General features: G+C 35.0%; 2 protein-coding genes across 3 annotated transcripts; one reads left to right on the top strand and one right to left on the bottom strand.

The window, feature by feature from the left end:
- Positions 1-2,265: 2,265 nt before the first annotated feature.
- LOC110638992 (casein kinase 1-like protein 3) lies at positions 2,266-9,159 on the top strand. 2 transcript variants are annotated; one of them, XR_009148360.1, is made up of 17 exons: positions 2,266-2,495; positions 2,580-2,620; positions 2,781-2,850; positions 2,941-3,089; positions 3,173-3,268; positions 3,377-3,447; positions 3,643-3,704; positions 3,851-3,914; positions 4,096-4,180; positions 4,266-4,392; positions 4,543-4,625; positions 4,834-4,891; positions 5,677-5,795; positions 6,031-6,218; positions 6,342-6,519; positions 7,782-8,120; positions 8,236-9,159. XR_009148360.1 is itself a non-coding variant. In XM_021789735.2 (15 exons), the coding sequence occupies exons 1-14, from the start codon at positions 2,420-2,422 to the stop codon at positions 6,208-6,210; spliced, it is 1,281 nt and encodes a 426-aa protein (XP_021645427.2). In that variant the 5' UTR covers positions 2,266-2,419; the 3' UTR covers positions 6,211-6,218; positions 6,342-6,830. The 2 variants fall into 2 exon arrangements, 1 of the variants encoding a protein (XP_021645427.2); XM_021789735.2 differs by lacking the exons at positions 7,782-8,120; positions 8,236-9,159 and having other exon boundaries at positions 6,342-6,830.
- Positions 9,160-10,198: 1,039 nt separating this feature from the next.
- Positions 10,199-15,517, bottom strand: LOC110638993 (probable lactoylglutathione lyase, chloroplastic). The gene is made up of 9 exons (XM_021789736.2): positions 15,012-15,517; positions 14,253-14,457; positions 14,017-14,141; positions 13,759-13,823; positions 13,353-13,565; positions 13,167-13,214; positions 11,911-12,018; positions 11,548-11,688; positions 10,199-10,595 (listed from the first exon to the last, which is right to left on the bottom strand). Exons 1-9 carry the CDS (start codon positions 15,145-15,147, stop codon positions 10,554-10,556), a joined length of 1,083 nt encoding a protein of 360 aa, XP_021645428.2. The 5' UTR covers positions 15,148-15,517; the 3' UTR covers positions 10,199-10,553.
- Positions 15,518-16,683: the final 1,166 nt, after the last annotated feature.

The raw sequence follows: 16,683 nt of genomic DNA, 5'->3' as shown, positions 1-16,683 counted from the left end.
AAGTTTTTGTGTTTCGGGTTACTATTCACTACACTATTCAAGTCAAATTGTTGATTTTTTAAGGCTTAATAGGTATGGGAACTCCAACTTCACCCACATACCACATTTTGGTCATTAAATTTGTTGGTTTTGGTCATTTTCTCAAAGCTTAAGTCCTTCAAGCATAATTGTCAAATTTTTAGTTTTGGTGCTCCTAGTTGCACTGTTCCATTGGTCAATCTACCGTTGGAATTTGGCAAATCTTTCTTCATAGAAAATGTTCCTTATTGTCTTAAGTTTATTCTCATTTTTGGATCACCCCAATTGGAGTTTTGTAGCTCAAGTTATGACCATTTGAACTAGGCTGCCGGATTGGAAACAACCCAGATTTTCTGGGCAAAGTTTGGTGCTGGCAGTTTTGGGTCACCAACTTAGGGTGGCCAAATGGCTTGGTTGCTGGCAGAATTTGGACTTGTGTTCTTCATGAAAGTTTTAGGTCTATATCTCATCTAACCACTGGTAAAATTTCAGGTCAATTTGACCTGCCTAGCTCGAGTTATGACCAAATGAACAAACACTGTTCATTTGGTCAGTTTGTACAGTGGACAACTGCTCTTATCCAACTTTGGTCAATTGGTTCACTAAGTTTTGGTCACTTTTTGGGTATGGTTACTAAATGAAAATTGTGTCATTTTATGTCTATTTTCATCCCCAATTGGTACCATATCAATTGAACTTGTAAAATTTCAGTTTTGGTCCTTTAAAGTTGACTTGGTCATGCTGCCAGCAGCATGACCATACACCCTTTGAATTTGGCTTCAATTCCAACAATTCAAACACAACTCATTTGGTCACAATTGACCATTTTTCACTTGACAATAGGTCAAACATGCCATTTACTCATTTCTCCAAATTTTGCCTCAAAACCCTAGGCCTCCAAACCCTAATCACACTAAATTGTTGCATCTAATCACATTTAAGCATTTCCATCTTACTACCATTCTCATGCAAGTTTACTAACACATTTAATTCATTCAAAATACATCATACTCTCATACATCCATGGCTGGCCAAAATTTCAGTGTTGTCTTTCAACATATTTTTATTTCATTTCAAGTTTATTTACAAGCTCTTGATGCCATACAAACACTAATTAAACAAAAAAATTGAAGTTGATATTACTAACCTTGAGCAGAATTTTCTTCCTCCTTTTCTTCAAAATTTTCTTCTTTCTTTTCCTTAAATCCTCTTTCCTAGTTGCCCAAACAAATTCTAATTATGGTAGGAAAATTTTCTATGGTTGGATTTTGGGTTCTTCAAGCTAAAAAATGAGCTTTCATGGTGGTTTGTGAGAGAGCTTGGGAGAGGGAAGGGAGGCGGCAAAAGGGAAGAAGAAGAAGAGGTTTTTATTTTTTTTTTATTTTCTTTTCTTTTATCTCTTTTGGCTTATGGAATACCATAAAAATCTAATTTAATAATTCAATTAATTAATTTTTTTATGGCATCATGCATGAGGTCATGCATGATGTCATCACCTTTTTACTTTTTCATTTTCCTTTTTTTTTTTCTATTAGTTCTTTAATTTAATTCTCGATTCTAAAATTTTCTTTTCTCCGATTTTATTTGACAGTTAGGTCAGGAGTCAGCTCTCGGGGTCAATTGACCAAATTGCCCCTTGCCGGTTCATCCTAGTTTGTAAATAATTCCATATTTCTTTCGGCTCCCTGACCTAATTATTTGACTGGCTTAACAGTTCTTTTTCGTAATTTTATCTTTTCCACTGTGTTCATAAGGGTCCTAAGAACCGCAGCGTCACATTTTACGGTTCGAAATTTGAGTTTAAAACGACTTCGCAGTCATTCCCGAGGAGGTCACTCATCGCTGTGACTCTCGGCTCGTTTAACTTCTTATGTTCTGTTTTTCTTATTTATACTTAACTAATTGAATATTACTAATTATTTATGTTTATGGTTTCTCTAGTTATCTTTTAAGTATGGTTTTAATCTCCTTAATTATCCGGACCGACACCGATCACCGAAATAGTAAAATTTATCAAGCTATACAAATCGAGGTTTTATATTAAAAGTGCACTTAATTTTAAATATAAAGATAAAAAGCCAATTCAGAATCTTAGCCAAAATTAAAAGGTTAAGGAGTTACCCTCCCTTACGCCTGACAAAATTGTGATTTGTCATAGTCAATACGTCAACGGACTACCGCCTTGCGGAAATGACAAAACTACCCCTGAAATTTCCCTCTCTATACTCATCATCAATGAATCCATGGCCACGTCTGCTTTTCCCTTTAGGTCGTCTGTTGCCGGTTCTCATTTCCTTGTGGTTTCAGTTTCTCGCACCTCTTTCTGTTTCAACCTCACTTCAATTCCTACTTTATCATCAACGATCTGCTCCATCGATTTGTACCAGTAGATTAATTGCTCATGGAACGGATTGTCGGCGGCAAGTACAAGCTCGGCCGGAAAATTGGTAGTGGATCCTTCGGCGAAATCTATCTCGGTCTGTTGCAGCTTTTGATTTCGTCTGTTATTTCGTGTTTGAAGATAATTGCTAATTTTTATTAATTTTATTTATTTTTTGCAGCCACTCATATCGATACTTTTGAGATCGTTGCTGTTAAGATCGTAAGTTTCTCTTAATCGATTTTTGAGTCATGTTAAATTTTTTCAAGGATCATAATGATCTGACCATGTGCGCTACTGTGGTAGTTGGAGTTAGCTGTGGCTAGAGCTTATATTTAAGTAAAATTGATTTAATTGATTATGATTTGTTTGTGTTTCGCAGGAGAACAGTAAAACAAAACACCCGCAATTGCTTTACGAAGCAAAGTTGTATAATATTCTTCAAGGAGGCAGTATGTAGCAATACTCATTATTGTTGTGACAATTTTGTGGTTAGTGAAGTGTAAGAATTGAATTTACTTATTCTGGGTCCAATTTTGTAGGTGGTATTCCTAGCATAAAATGGTCTGGTGTTGATGGGGACGACAATGTACTGGTCCTTGATTTGCTGGGGCCAAGCCTCGAGGACCTGTTTGTGTACTGTGGAAGGAAGTTCTCGCTCAAGACAGTTTTGATGTTGGCTGATCAAATGGTAAGAACCGCTTGACACACTTCCTGTTGGCACCCAAATGGGTTGTTATTATTATTCTCAGCTAATATTTTTTTTCCTTGTAGATTACGAGGATAGAATACGTCCACTCTAAAGGGTTTCTGCATAGAGACATCAAACCTGATAACTTTCTCATGGGTCTTGGTCGGAAAGCAAATCAGGTGATGCTTATGTGATGTCTTCTTTATTTATCAAATGTGAAATTGTCAATGGACTTTGATTATTGATCGTGGAGTGTATACTTTTTCATTCTCATATTTACACATCAGGTTTACATAATTGATTTTGGCCTTGCAAAAAGATATCGAGATGCCACAACCAATCGCCATATTCCTTACAGGTAAATCTTGCAGTTTTTTTTTGTTAAATTTACTTGTTGAGTTTCCTTCTCTGATAAGATGTGGATTATTTTTGTGCTGCTGACTATATTTTCAGTTGTAATTCATAAGTGCGTGTTAGTTGTAATGGTTATGCTGAAGGGAGAAAAAAAAATTGACGTGTAAGGGACTCAATTTTTCATTTTCTTCTTCTTCAGGGAGAATAAAAACTTGACAGGAACTGCACGTTATGCCAGTTGCAATACTCACCTTGGAATTGGTAAGCAATTTCTGATATCTATCATTCCATTCCTTTATCTACGTCTTCCATTCCTCTCTCTATGTCTATGTTCATGTCATTCTCTTTGTGTGTATTTAAACTTAATGCAAGTCCTTGTCCTACTTCATTTGTTGGTTTTGTTGCAGAGCAGAGCCGGCGGGATGATTTGGAGTCACTTGGCTATGTACTGTTATATTTTCTGAGAGGAAGGTATCTAATTTCTTTAAATTTACTTAACAATGCCAGTTGTACGTATCTCTTAGCCTTAGAATTTTAACTATGATTTAAGTTGGATTTTGGATGGTCAAAGTGATGAGACTCCCATCAGCTTCTGTTTTGGGGTGTGGGATTTTTTTTGGTGGTGAGCTGACTTGAATGTTTCTTTCTGCAGCCTTCCATGGCAGGGTTTGAAAGCTGCCACAAAGAAGCAGAAATACGACAAAATTTGTGAAAAGAAATTATCAACCCCTATTGAGGTGATTGCCTACTATTTTGGCTTGCTTTGAAATGGTCACTTCGTTTGCATACATTGAAAAAAAAAATGCATTTCTTGTTTTTCAGGTTCTGTGCAAATCTCATCCAGTGGAGTTTGCATCATACCTACATTACTGTCACTCACTCACATTTGATCAGCGACCTGATTATGGATTCTTGAAGCGCCTGTTTCGAGATCTGTTTGCCCGCGAAGGTATTCGTTAACTTCTAGCAAAAGTGGGAAGGAAAAAGGAAGAGAAAGAGGGAGGGGGGGGGGGGGGGGGGGGGGGGGGGCGGCAACAAGGTGAACATTTAATATTTGTCTGTATTTTGATTTAATTTTCCTTTTTGTTCTCTGTGGCAGGATATGAATTTGACTACGTATTTGATTGGACCATCATAAAATATCAGCAGGCACAAAAGAGTAGAAGTCAGCCTCGTCTATCTGTTAGTATCTTTGCCTCTTGTGCTATTTTATTTTCTGTCTACACATCCAGCCAACTTCTCTCAGTAATATATGTTTTGTTTTCACTTCCAAGATTACATTTGATATCTATTTTTGTTAGCTTCCATTAGAAGCAATTTTGTACATCTTATAGTTTAAATTGGGATTTTAATATCACTAATAACAAGTTTGAACCTTTGCATGTTGCAGCCGGTTCCTGGAGCAAGTAGCAGTCATGTAGTGCCAACAGATATGGAGAACCATCAAGGTCAGATACTATCAATTCACCATGTGAATTTTAATGTTGAATCTTGTAATTCAAGTAACTTGTTCTAAAGTAGTCGTCTCAGAATTTAAATGAGATGACTGCTGAGACTATATTATTTTTTTAATTTGGTTCTAGTTTGTGTATTCAATTTCTTATAAGGTCATGATGCTAATTTCTTGGTATTCAAATTGCTTAAATAAAACTTGAGTGGCATTCAGGTATGGGATAGGAACACATATGAGAGCTGTGCACTTTATTTTTCTTATGTTGGTGTTACCTTCTGTGGAAAACAGACTTGAGTACTTTACCTGGAGTGCGTGGATATAAGCACATGTTTGTTAATTGTTACCCTTTATATTTGAAGGGTTGAATGAGAATGATACCCCTTTTTCCAGAACTCAGAAATTACTTGTATATTTAATTTCCAGGCTCTGGGTTGTCAACATTGATGTGACATGTAATGCATGGATATAAGCAAATGTTTGTTAATTGTTGCCCTTTATATTTGGAGGGTTGAATGAGAATGATACCTCTTTTTCCAGAACTCGGAAATTACTTGAATATTTAATTTCCAGGCTCTGGCTTGTCAACATTAATATGACATGTAAGGTTAACAAAGCTGTATGGTGAAAAAGGTTTAATTCTTTTACTATCCCTATATGGTGAAAGGTTTCAGAACAAGCCTAACAATTCTGAGGCACATGTGCATGGAGCTTTGTTGAATGCTAAATTTTGATTATTGGTATCACTATCTAAAAAATAACATAATGAATTCTAAATGGCAGGAAGCAGTAGTGCTCCCTATTCCTCTGACATCATGCGATCTAATGGTCCTGGTGTACACATGCAATTCAAATCAGCAGTTGGCAAGAATTTGAGCTCTGATAATCATGGTTATAAGAATGTAAGTCTTGCGATGTTTCCAATTCAATAAGAACATAAAATGAGTGTTAGATTCCTATGAATAGGTTGCCAGTTGAAGATGATTTTTCTTGAAGAAAATTTTATTTTCTCATAGAGATTTTGTTGCAGTCTTGAAATGTGTAATGCCAATTTTCCTGACTTGTAATGCAAAATTGCCAATTCATCAAGACCACAGAAAAGAGAAAACCAATGACCTGAAAATTTGTATATTGTAGATTGTAACCGATGCACACATTCCCTCCACTTCATTTTCACTTGCTGGTACCTCAAAAAGAAATCCCCCAAATCCTGTTTTGCCCACCGAAGCTGCAAATTCTGGTCAAGGACACAGCAGCAAAATTGGTCCTTCAAGTAGCTGGATTTCATCATTGCAACGCATTCATTCTGCGAAGTGATTAGCTTGGTAATTTCTCTTGCCATCCATCAGTAGCATATAAAGTGGGGTTCTTCTTCCTTATTGTTAGGAATGCTGTTATATTGTCATGTTGACAGTATGGTTGACTTAATATTGTATATTATGTTTTAGCTACGATCTGGTCAAGAAGATTCTAGTGATACATCTATTGGAGGCAGCAAAACCTACGGTGACTAGCGTCATGCTTTCAGCGTTTATCTGTTAAGAAGCTCCAGTGATGCATTTAAGGGGCTCCAATGTGCTTTGCTCCTCTGTGAAAAGCGGCTCACATAATTTTTTTTTTCTTAAGGTGACTACAAACACATTGGTTGGTGTGGAATGCCAACTGCCCGAAGTTCTGGTCTTTGTTCTGTACATAGATGTCATAATAGCTCATACAAATACTGTATTCATGGTTCCATGTAATGTGAAGCTTTTGCCTCCTTTCCCCAACTTCTTGCTAGGTGATGCAGTTCCCCTTTGCCAAATGGTGGTTGTTGACAGCATTTTTTTTTTTTTTTTTAATTTGGCTTCATTAAGAGTTCATAGTGTATTCCTACTATTTTGATATCATATCATGCTACTGGGCCTTGGCATTCTCTGGAGCATTCCATTTTCCAATTTAAACATTATGATAACAGTTGTGATGGTTATAATTCATGGTTGTGCATATGTGGTGCCCCATGGTTCCCTATTGCAGAGGAGAATTTTTCCAAATTATTTTGGTGTTTGTTTTTTAACTGGCATTGATCATGTACTGTTCATTGCTTCAGAAGCTCAATTTACACGGAAAAGTAATGGCTCAAAGAGAGACATGTATTATGCATATTTTATGTATTAGTGAAGTTTGCTCATATTCTATGCATTAGGATGTACATTTTTTGCCCTTAATCATAGGACCATGTCGTGATTACCTTCATTTAGACACAAGGTCACCCAAAATTTTTTGAACAGTCATCTGGTGCTCTTAATATTGTTTTATTTTTAATTTTTCATTGATTTCTCAACTCTTAAATATGTTTTCCTTCTCCCATTTTAAAGGCCATCTTCTCAATGTGCTGAGATAACAAAAAATAATGTGTTTCTTCTTCCAGTTATGCTGTGCTTTCTTGTAAGATCACATGATTGTTGCCTCATTTTTCTGACTTTGTAGTAAATGCTGCCTTTACCTACTATAGCAGTGAAATTGATCGTTTAATATAATTTCTGACCCTAATATTCTGGGATTTTTTGGCTCCCCTCTTTGGTTTTCATGGCTGCATTTAAAATAAAATATACATGTTTAATTCTCTCTTTGCAGACTCATGAAAGAATGTAAAGTTCTTGAATTTTTTTTTTTTTTTTATGGTTGTAAATTGTCATTCTTTTTTTTGTTAATATTTCAATTCAAATGATATCCTCAACTTACATGAGTTTTGACATGGAGAAAAGATTCATCTTACTTTCAAAAATGGTGTTTTTTAGTATTGTCATCTATACAGGCAAGGTTAGGTGATCTTGTAGCTTTCCAATATTATATTGTATGGCAATTCTAGATAATCCTCTCAATTGTCAACACTTTGTAACTTGCAGGATTCTTTTTCTCCTACAGCATTGTTTGATTGAACGAATATAACAGGGGGCTATCATGCAGGGATGGCATTTGAAGGTCATAGTATGTACAGTTCTGGATTATTATAGCTGCTCATTTAGGAAGACACTACCTAAATGCCAACTGGGAACAAGGTGTTAAAATGATACTAGTTTTGGTGCCACTGTTTTATGTGGATTCAGTATTCTGCAGGTTGCTTATATGCAAACATAGTTGTGCTGCGTGCTTGATTTAAATGAGGGATTGTGGAATTGGTTATTCTCTTATGAAGTAGAAGTTAGCCTGTGTATTATATTGCCAATTTGCCAAGAACTTAAGATGTAAGAATTACTATTCAAGCTTCTTTTTTTTTTTTTTTTTTTTTTTTTTTCCTGATGATGCTACAAAAGTCAAGTGAGCAACATTATTTTGGTGGTCATGTGATTTCGATTGCAGTTGCTTGTCAAATTTGCTGGATGGAGGATGAGTAGTGGGATATTCCTGCATTTATTTGGATTATTCATTGGCATACCAAGGAAATTACTTGCCATTGGTTGTTATTCCGCAGATATTTCTTATTTGTGTTTGGGAGGGAGGTTATCTCCTGCTTGGACCAGTTGACATTGTTCTTTGAAGAGGTCTTCAAGTACTAGTTTTTTCAGGGAAGTGAAATTATTGGACTTAAAAGTTCAGAATGGATGACAATCTGGGATTTCATTCTGTTCTGTGGTTGAGAAGTTGCATATATGCTTATAGAATTCTGTGGGGACTTTCAGGCATCCCATATTGTTTGGTATGATGATTATTGGTTAGTCTGCAATTGGAATCCTTAGCTACTTGTTATGAATGATATGGTAGTGCAGTTATTGAAGATAACTTACGTGTGTATCAGCAGTCTGACCTTACTTTTCAATATACTTCCATGGAATTCAATTGTAGATCTTCAAGCTAATGTATGGTTTAGCGTGATGATCTCTCTACATGGAAACATGAGCTGCTCTGTTATGAAATGTTATGGTGGCACAGTTTTAAAGATTTCAAACTTATTGATTAATCAGTGCGTTGGCGCCAACCCTCTACATGACGATGTTAAGGGTGAGGAACCGCGAGGTCTGGGATTTGTCCATATGAAACTCATTACCAATGGTTAATGCGCTCCCATGGTAAGGCTCCTAATGATATACTGCATCTCATGTATCCATTCAAGTTACCCGGTACAGATAATTTTGATTCACTTCTATTTCCTTTGGATCAGTTTCTTCTCCTTGTTGCTTGTTATGTTACCCGCTATGATTCTCAGGTGAGTTTGATATGGTAGTCAGGAAACTAGAGATTTGAATTGATTACTCATTCAGGTGAAAATTGAGTTATTTCACGAAAGTTGCTTAATTTTAATTTTTTCTTTTCTTAAAATTTTTTCAATTTTAATTTGTATATCATTAAAGTTACTGTATAAGTTAACATGAGTTAATTTTTCACTTAATTACTTTTAACTTTAGATTTTTTTAATTGTCGTCATTAAATTTTAATTTTTTCTAAATTAAAATTTTTTCAATTTTAATTTTAATAAATTTAAAATCCCTATTTCTTGTAATTGTAGGGTTCACAAATAGATAAAAAAAATCTCTCCATATTTTTATAATTTCGCCTTTTCTTATAAAAATTTAATAAATTTGAAATATTGCATTAACAATAAAATATTCACAATAACTATCCTAGAAGTTTAAGAAATATATAATTTATTAAGTTGATTATCTAATATTTTTAATATATTTTAAAAATATATATGTTAAACAGTAGTGCTCCTCAGGCTGACCCCAGTTCTGAACAGAATTCTTTCTGGAAGGACACTAAATCAAATGGATCTCTTTCCTTGGAATTCAATCCGCGATGGAGTTGAACAGTGCTCTGAATCATTTACCTTCTCCATAACTCTAACGTTGTTGGTTGGGGGGGGTGGTGTGGTGTGGTGTAGTGGGGGGCCGGGTGGGTTTGTAAAGAAGAGTATTGAAAATTTATAAAATATTTCTCAAGATGTTCTTTACAAATTAACGAGTAGATTTGACCTTGTACATTGTGAAAGAGATTTGTGCCCCAAAAGCAGTGAATAATCTCTAAAGAATATTTGCTTTTTATATGATTGGAATTATAAGACTAGGTTTAGAATTATGGTTTGATATGTTATTGAAAAAAAGTAAAAAAAAATTATTTAATTATTTTGAAAATTTTAAAATTAAAACATATCAAAGCAAGAGTGACTGTATATAAATAAATATAAATAACCCCATCATGAAGAGGGAACCCCTTGACTTGATGCAATTGAGATATCTAGATATCTGTGGAAGGAGAAAAAAAAAAAGCATCACATCTGATGAATCTCTTCGTGAAGAAATTCAGAAATATTTCTGAAGAAGAACAATTGCCAGAAAATGAACTTGTTAATTACCATACAAATTTTTAGATTTCATTATGCATGCTCACAGAGCTGCTCCAAATAAGCTGCTGAATCATAAACTTTTTGCAAGAATAAATTTCTCATTAAAGAAAATGAAGAACCATAATTTAACAGATACACTATTATCTCTAATTCCCTTCACTGCTGCGAGCTCCCGACTAGATTTTATTGCTATGGTCATTGTGAAAGAGGCTGTAACTTTTATCTACAAAATGGGATCTGATCATTATCTCACAGGTAATAAATTTTGATGATCATTTGGGCACAATATTTTAATTCTAGGTTTGGGTGCTTGGTATGTAGATGCTCCTCTAAAAACTCACTCAAATTCCTTGAGAAAGTCAATATTGTCTACAAAAACCTGCAAAATGGAGAAAGGGCACCGTAAAGCTAAATGAACATTACAAGCATTAGCAGTAGCTCTCATCATTCTGTTAGTGTTATGAAAAATGAATGAACAGACTAATCAACATAAGGTCGCATTTGGTTCATGCTAAAACAAGTTCTAATCCATATTAATGAATTTGATCTCCATTCGATGAAATTACACAAACCATAGTAAGAACCTATAACAACTCAACTCAACTCAACTCAACTCAACTCAACTCAACTCAATTTTTATCCCAAAAATTTGTTAGAGCCTATTGTATGAATTCTCTTTCTTCACTCTAAACGATTTTGGGTTAAATCCTTGGAAATGTGCAATGCTTCTAGGTTATGTTGTACTACTCTCCTCCAAGTCAGTTTAGGTCTACCCCTTCTTTTCTTTCTATCCTCTAATCCAATGTGCTCTACTTGTTTAACTGAAGTCTCTGTATGTCTACATTTCACATGAAAAAACCACCTCAATCTCCCTCATTTAAAAAAACTTATCCTCAATTGGCACCACTCCTACCTTTTCTCTAATACTCTCATTACGGACTTTATCTAGTCTAATATGACCACTTATCCACTTTAATATTCTCATCTCCGCAACTCTCATTTTATATGATTTGATGAATTGAAGCAGTTAAATGAATTGATCAAAATTTTTCACATCCTTACCTATGCTTGATGATTTTGAATAAAGGATAATTGAAACAGATGCTTGTTTTCACATCTATAATGTTTATGGGATAAATTCATTTACTATCAGCAGTTCTAATCCTACAACTAAATATTTGGATTAAACTTATTTATACTCAACAGTTCCACTAGCTATGCTATTAAATTTTGTGGTAGAATAGAAATCAAATTATTTAATGTAATAATATTGTGTTCCAGACTTCAGTATAACTTAATTTTAAAATGAAGACACATTCTTGAAAGCATACCGTCTTCCAACCATCAGGATCTAAGCATGCAGTTATCTTGGTGTTGATGCCAGGTAATGGTCCTGGTTCCCGGGTTATTTTCCCACCAAACAGTTTGATTGCTTCTGCAGTTTTATAGACATCATCCGTGCCTATCGCAATCTGTTATGATAAATACAATTAGATGGAATTGTTACTGCAAAATTAATCAATTATTTTCATTTTCTAGAAGTAATAAGCTTGCTGAGGATTTTGTAAATTAGAGAGTGGGGCACAGTAATAAAGCATGCATTATGAGAACCACACATGGAGGAGAGGAAGGAGTTGGGTTGGGGGGGGGGGTGTGGGTGTGGGAATCAATGCTAACAAAGCAAAAGTTATTACCTGAGCATAAGCATTTCCTTTGTCATATGCAGTGACCCCATAGTTGTATGTCAACTCCAACACAGCACTTTTATCTTCAGGACCATAACCCATCATTGCTATGGTATACTAATAACAACAGAGAAAGGAATATTTCAGTTTGGACAATAAAACAGCTTTCAAAAAACATTCTTTAAAGATCAAAATCAATTCAGAAATATAAAAACAAAAACCGTGCATATTTCGTTGAAATATAAGGCCAAGATGTAGTGACACTTTTGTCACAAGTGATGGAGAAACTTCAAATATTATGGGAAGAAGCTGCACGTACAAGAGAATTAAGTTGTAACAGAAGTAAGAAAAATTTCCAAAATGGGTCCCCTGAGCTAGTAGCATGCATTATTATTTAAACAAAATTCTTTGTAGTGAGCTTTCAGAAAGATAACCTATGGAAGCCCCAAAAACCTCTCAAATTTCTCTACATATTCTAGTAGTCTCTCTGTGCAAAATATGCATTTTAATAGAAAATGTTAATTTTAGGTTTCAAATTTGTTGGTGATCAAAAGATAAGGAGTTGAACACGTTATAGGGGGACATTAGGGAAACTACCTCCATGAATCCCACATTTTCTCTTGTTTATCCTTTTTTGAGGAAGTTGCTCTTATATAAGGTGTGAATTTTTTCACTAAGGGGAATCAATTGCAACTTTCACCTTAAAAGCAGGGATGTTGCAGCAAAACAGGGGAAAAAAGCAGAAACTCAACCAATAATTTGATGAACTTTCTTTTCATCCAGTAGTTAAACAAATGGCTCATAACCGTTTAGGCTAGAATGCCTTTCAAATAAAAAAATAAAAAAACTACCAACTGCTTATTGTGGCCCCACAGAAATTCTACCCATGAAAGCTACAGAATGAAGCATACTGCCAACGAGGCAGTATTCTCACATCATGATAGAACATATGTTCCATCTCATATCCCAACTATATAGCATACAGGTTCAGGCAAGGTTGCTTTCCACTCCACATGCTACAATCCTTTAATATAGGTGAAGCAAAGTATCTTTTCTCTCCTTTCGGAAAAAAAAAAAAAAAAAAGTAACCATTCTCTTCTGTACCTTATTTAGAAAAATAAGCTTCCAGTAGAAGAAGCAAAAAAGAAAATACTCCGATCAATCTGTTCTAAATATTAATTCTAATAAAATTTTTTTTGTCACGGAATAGTATATAATATATAAGTATGCTGAATACAATCATTTTGTAAATGAAGCCAAATTACCTTGTACTCTGGATTATCCCGTTTGCGAAGAAGCTCCATGCCAAAACCCTAAATCACAAAACAAGATGTGAACTGAATACCATTCACATGACATTATCAGAATAAAAAAAATTAGAAAACAACACGGCACAGGTGATAGTAGTTACAGGTTCAAAATTGCTTCGTCCAATCCGTAACAACTCTCACCTTCTCATAAAAACTTATAGAACGATCAAGATCTCCAACACGAAGCATAACCTGACAAAGGGGCTCAGGTGTAGGACCCCTTTCCAAAAGTTCAAACTTATAACCATCAGGATCTTCAATAAATGCAATAACTGTGCTGCCACCTTTAACAGGACCAGGTTCTCTAGTTACTTTGCCACCTTTAGCCTTTATAAGCTCCACAGTCTTTGCAACCTATTAAAAAAAATCTGACTAATTAAACCCAATTCATGGTCGATACAGGCCAACAGTCCAGCAGACAGTCTAAGATATGTAACCAAGGATAAGGAAAATAAGGATAGCAAGATAACAATAGATCATCATATGAAAGCTTCCTCAAATTGAAAAAGATAAAACATAAAATGAATCTTCACTCAAAGGAACTTACATCCTCAACTGCTATTCCAAAATGTCCAAATCCACTTCCAATATCATATTTGTCAACTCCATAATCTGGCAGCATTGGGTATAAATATTTACAACATAAAATACATTGGTCACTGATGGTAATTACATAAATGAGAAAACAACAAAATACAGTCTACTAATTTAACTATAACAGTGCTGTAGAAGCTCGTTGTATCAAATATTGAAAAAGCTCAGCAAAGCCAAGTGATACTCTTTTAGCTTATAAATTATAGCTTACTGTATGTGAGTTCTATGACAAAATGAGAATCCTCTGGTCCATATCCAAGAAAGGCATTTGTATATCTCTCGTCCGGTATGTCTCGTTTCCGCAGCAGCTTCATTCCTAGACACTCCGTGTAAAATCTGCAGTCAGCAAACATTTCTGTTTAACTATTAAGTTACTTGCCAACATTTAGAGACAAAAATAGCGTAGAAAATTAGAAAAGAAGTTCATTTGAGTTTGACATAATATACTTGATAGTTCTGTCCAAATCCCCAACATGATAAACAACATGTAGCATTCTTCTCTTATCCTTTTTGACCCACTCTAGGGCATTTTCTTGGGAGGCAAATGTGCTTGCTTGTGCCATATTTCCAGCTGCAGCCACCCCAAGGTTGCTACTCTCTCCTCTCCAAGGTTTAGAAGCTTTCAAGCCAAAGAACTGTGATTGAGGAACAGCTACACGACATATAAAAGATACAAATTTGTGAATATATCCCATCCTATCAGTGCATAAATTATGGAAAAACAGGACTGAAGGCCCAAGCTTTTCCATTTCTGTGGAGGATAACCCCTGGATATATATGCAAGCAATTCAAACACAAATTGTAGAAAATTGGAGAAAGGAAAACAATGCCGATACACATGTTATACAATTCAGAAAACGATTCAAGGAATCACAAACTCCAAATAATAATGATGCATATAAAATTCCAGTTCTATATCAACAACTTGGGATTGTTTTCTTCGGAAAATAAAAAGATCAAATGGGTTTCACGCAACAGCAATGTGACATCACTAGGAAGTGACAATTTGGTCAAGTAGTAATGTTATATGCATCTTTCCTTTTTCAGGTGGTTTTGGTCAAATTCATAACAGGCAAAGAAATAACCTTTAAAAAAAACCATAACCACACACAAAAGGAATTCATGGTCAGTTAAAAAAAACCAATAAAATCCAAACAAAATTTAAAAAAAAAAAAAGCACTTCTTAGAGAGAAAGAGAGAGATTACCACTGCCGAGAAAAGCGAATCTGCGATAAGTAGGAAGGGGAGAGACGGAAAGAGAAGAACGAGCAGTGGTATTACAGAGCTTGAATGAGGAGAGAGAAGGTCGAATTGATGAAGCCATTGGTATTATCCTCACCATTTGAAACCAAAGTCTCTGCCTTTCGCCGTTTCACAGACAGAGAGAGAGAGAGAGATTTTTCGTTTTAATTGAATATTTGTATTGGTTAGAAATAAGAATATGGGAATTAGCATAAAATCCCCTTGTGCTTAGCTGTGGAGGGAAGCGAGGGAGCTAAGGAAGAGCTTTTTCTTTTATTTATTATTATCTCCATTAGAGAGATTCCAATGGCCATAGGATAGGACGAGAATCACGAGTCTTCCATCTGTCTCCACTCTCCTTCTCCATGACCCAGTAGGGGATGTTTGTTTGCTAGGTTTTCCTATCTGCATTAGGAATAAGCAATTCCATCTTTTTCTTTATTTTTTAAAATGGAGGCAATTTCACAAGGAATAATGTGGAGGGATTATGAAGGTTCCAGACAAAGATATAAAATTATAAGTCCAAAAAAATTAAGCCCAATCCAAATCAAATAAATAATATAATATATTAATTTATTTAATTTTAAAAGCGATTTTAATATAAATATATAATAAATAATCATATCACTAAAAATGAGATTATCCAAAGAAACAAAACTCTATTGCATGTCTTTTATAGTGGGATTTGTCTCCCTTTCAGTGAGAGAATCATTTTTCTCTGTTTCTCAATCATCTCCCCCAGATCTCTTTAGTGGGGACAACTCTTTCTCAGCCGAAAAGATGGATCTTTCCCTCTCTCCCTCTAGGGTTTGGGTGTGCATATATATATTTTTTGGTGTGTTGGCTGTAGTGGGTTGCATATTTGGTGCTTCTATTTGAGAGTTTTCAAGTAGATCTGCTCAGCTTTAGTGTTTCTCTCTATGAGTCTTTTCTTTGGCTAATATCCTTAAAGGGTGTGGACTGAGTGGTTTTTGATTCCTTCTTAGGCTTCATGCGATAGAGAAGCCAAGCTCTGCCATACCTATTCCTGGCTTGTCCGACATCTCCATGGTTCTTCATTCCTTAGACCGAAGTGGGTTGCTATACCTAGCTCGTTAGTTCCTGGTTTATCTGTGCTTAGGCTCATTTCTTTATGGCTAGGCTCTTTTAGTGAAGCTCCCCTGCATTTATGCTTGATCTGTGCTTCCCCGGATGATAGCTGATGTTCTGTAGGCAGCGATGGTTATCGGGTTAGGGTCCATGCTTGTTCTTGTTTTTAGGCCTTTGGTCTTTTCTTTTATGGGCTAGGGATAGTTAGTGAATCTAACCGTATTTGTTTAGTGAGCTTAAGCCCGGAGTTTTATATCTCAGTTTCATCATCAATGATATTTCCATTTCAAAAATTAAAAAAAAAAAAAACTCTAATGCCTAGAACAATATCTATGTCACACATTGAATTTTTAAATAAATCAATTCATATTCAGCTAATAGTTAATGACTTAACGTAGAGAAAAATGAAAAGAATGAAATATATAAATAAGTAGCAATTAATAGCTTCATTTAGAAAAAAAAAATCATTTATAAGAAAAAAATTTAATTCAATTTTCATATAATCATATTTTTCTTTTAGCATGATTTTTATTTTTTTAAGTGAAAA

This window comes from Hevea brasiliensis, chromosome 4 (genome assembly GCF_030052815.1).
Source record: "Hevea brasiliensis isolate MT/VB/25A 57/8 chromosome 4, ASM3005281v1, whole genome shotgun sequence".
NCBI lineage: Eukaryota > Viridiplantae > Streptophyta > Magnoliopsida > Malpighiales > Euphorbiaceae > Hevea > Hevea brasiliensis.
The sequence above is the reverse complement of the archived record's forward strand: the minus strand, read 5'-3'. Positions and strand labels throughout refer to the sequence as shown.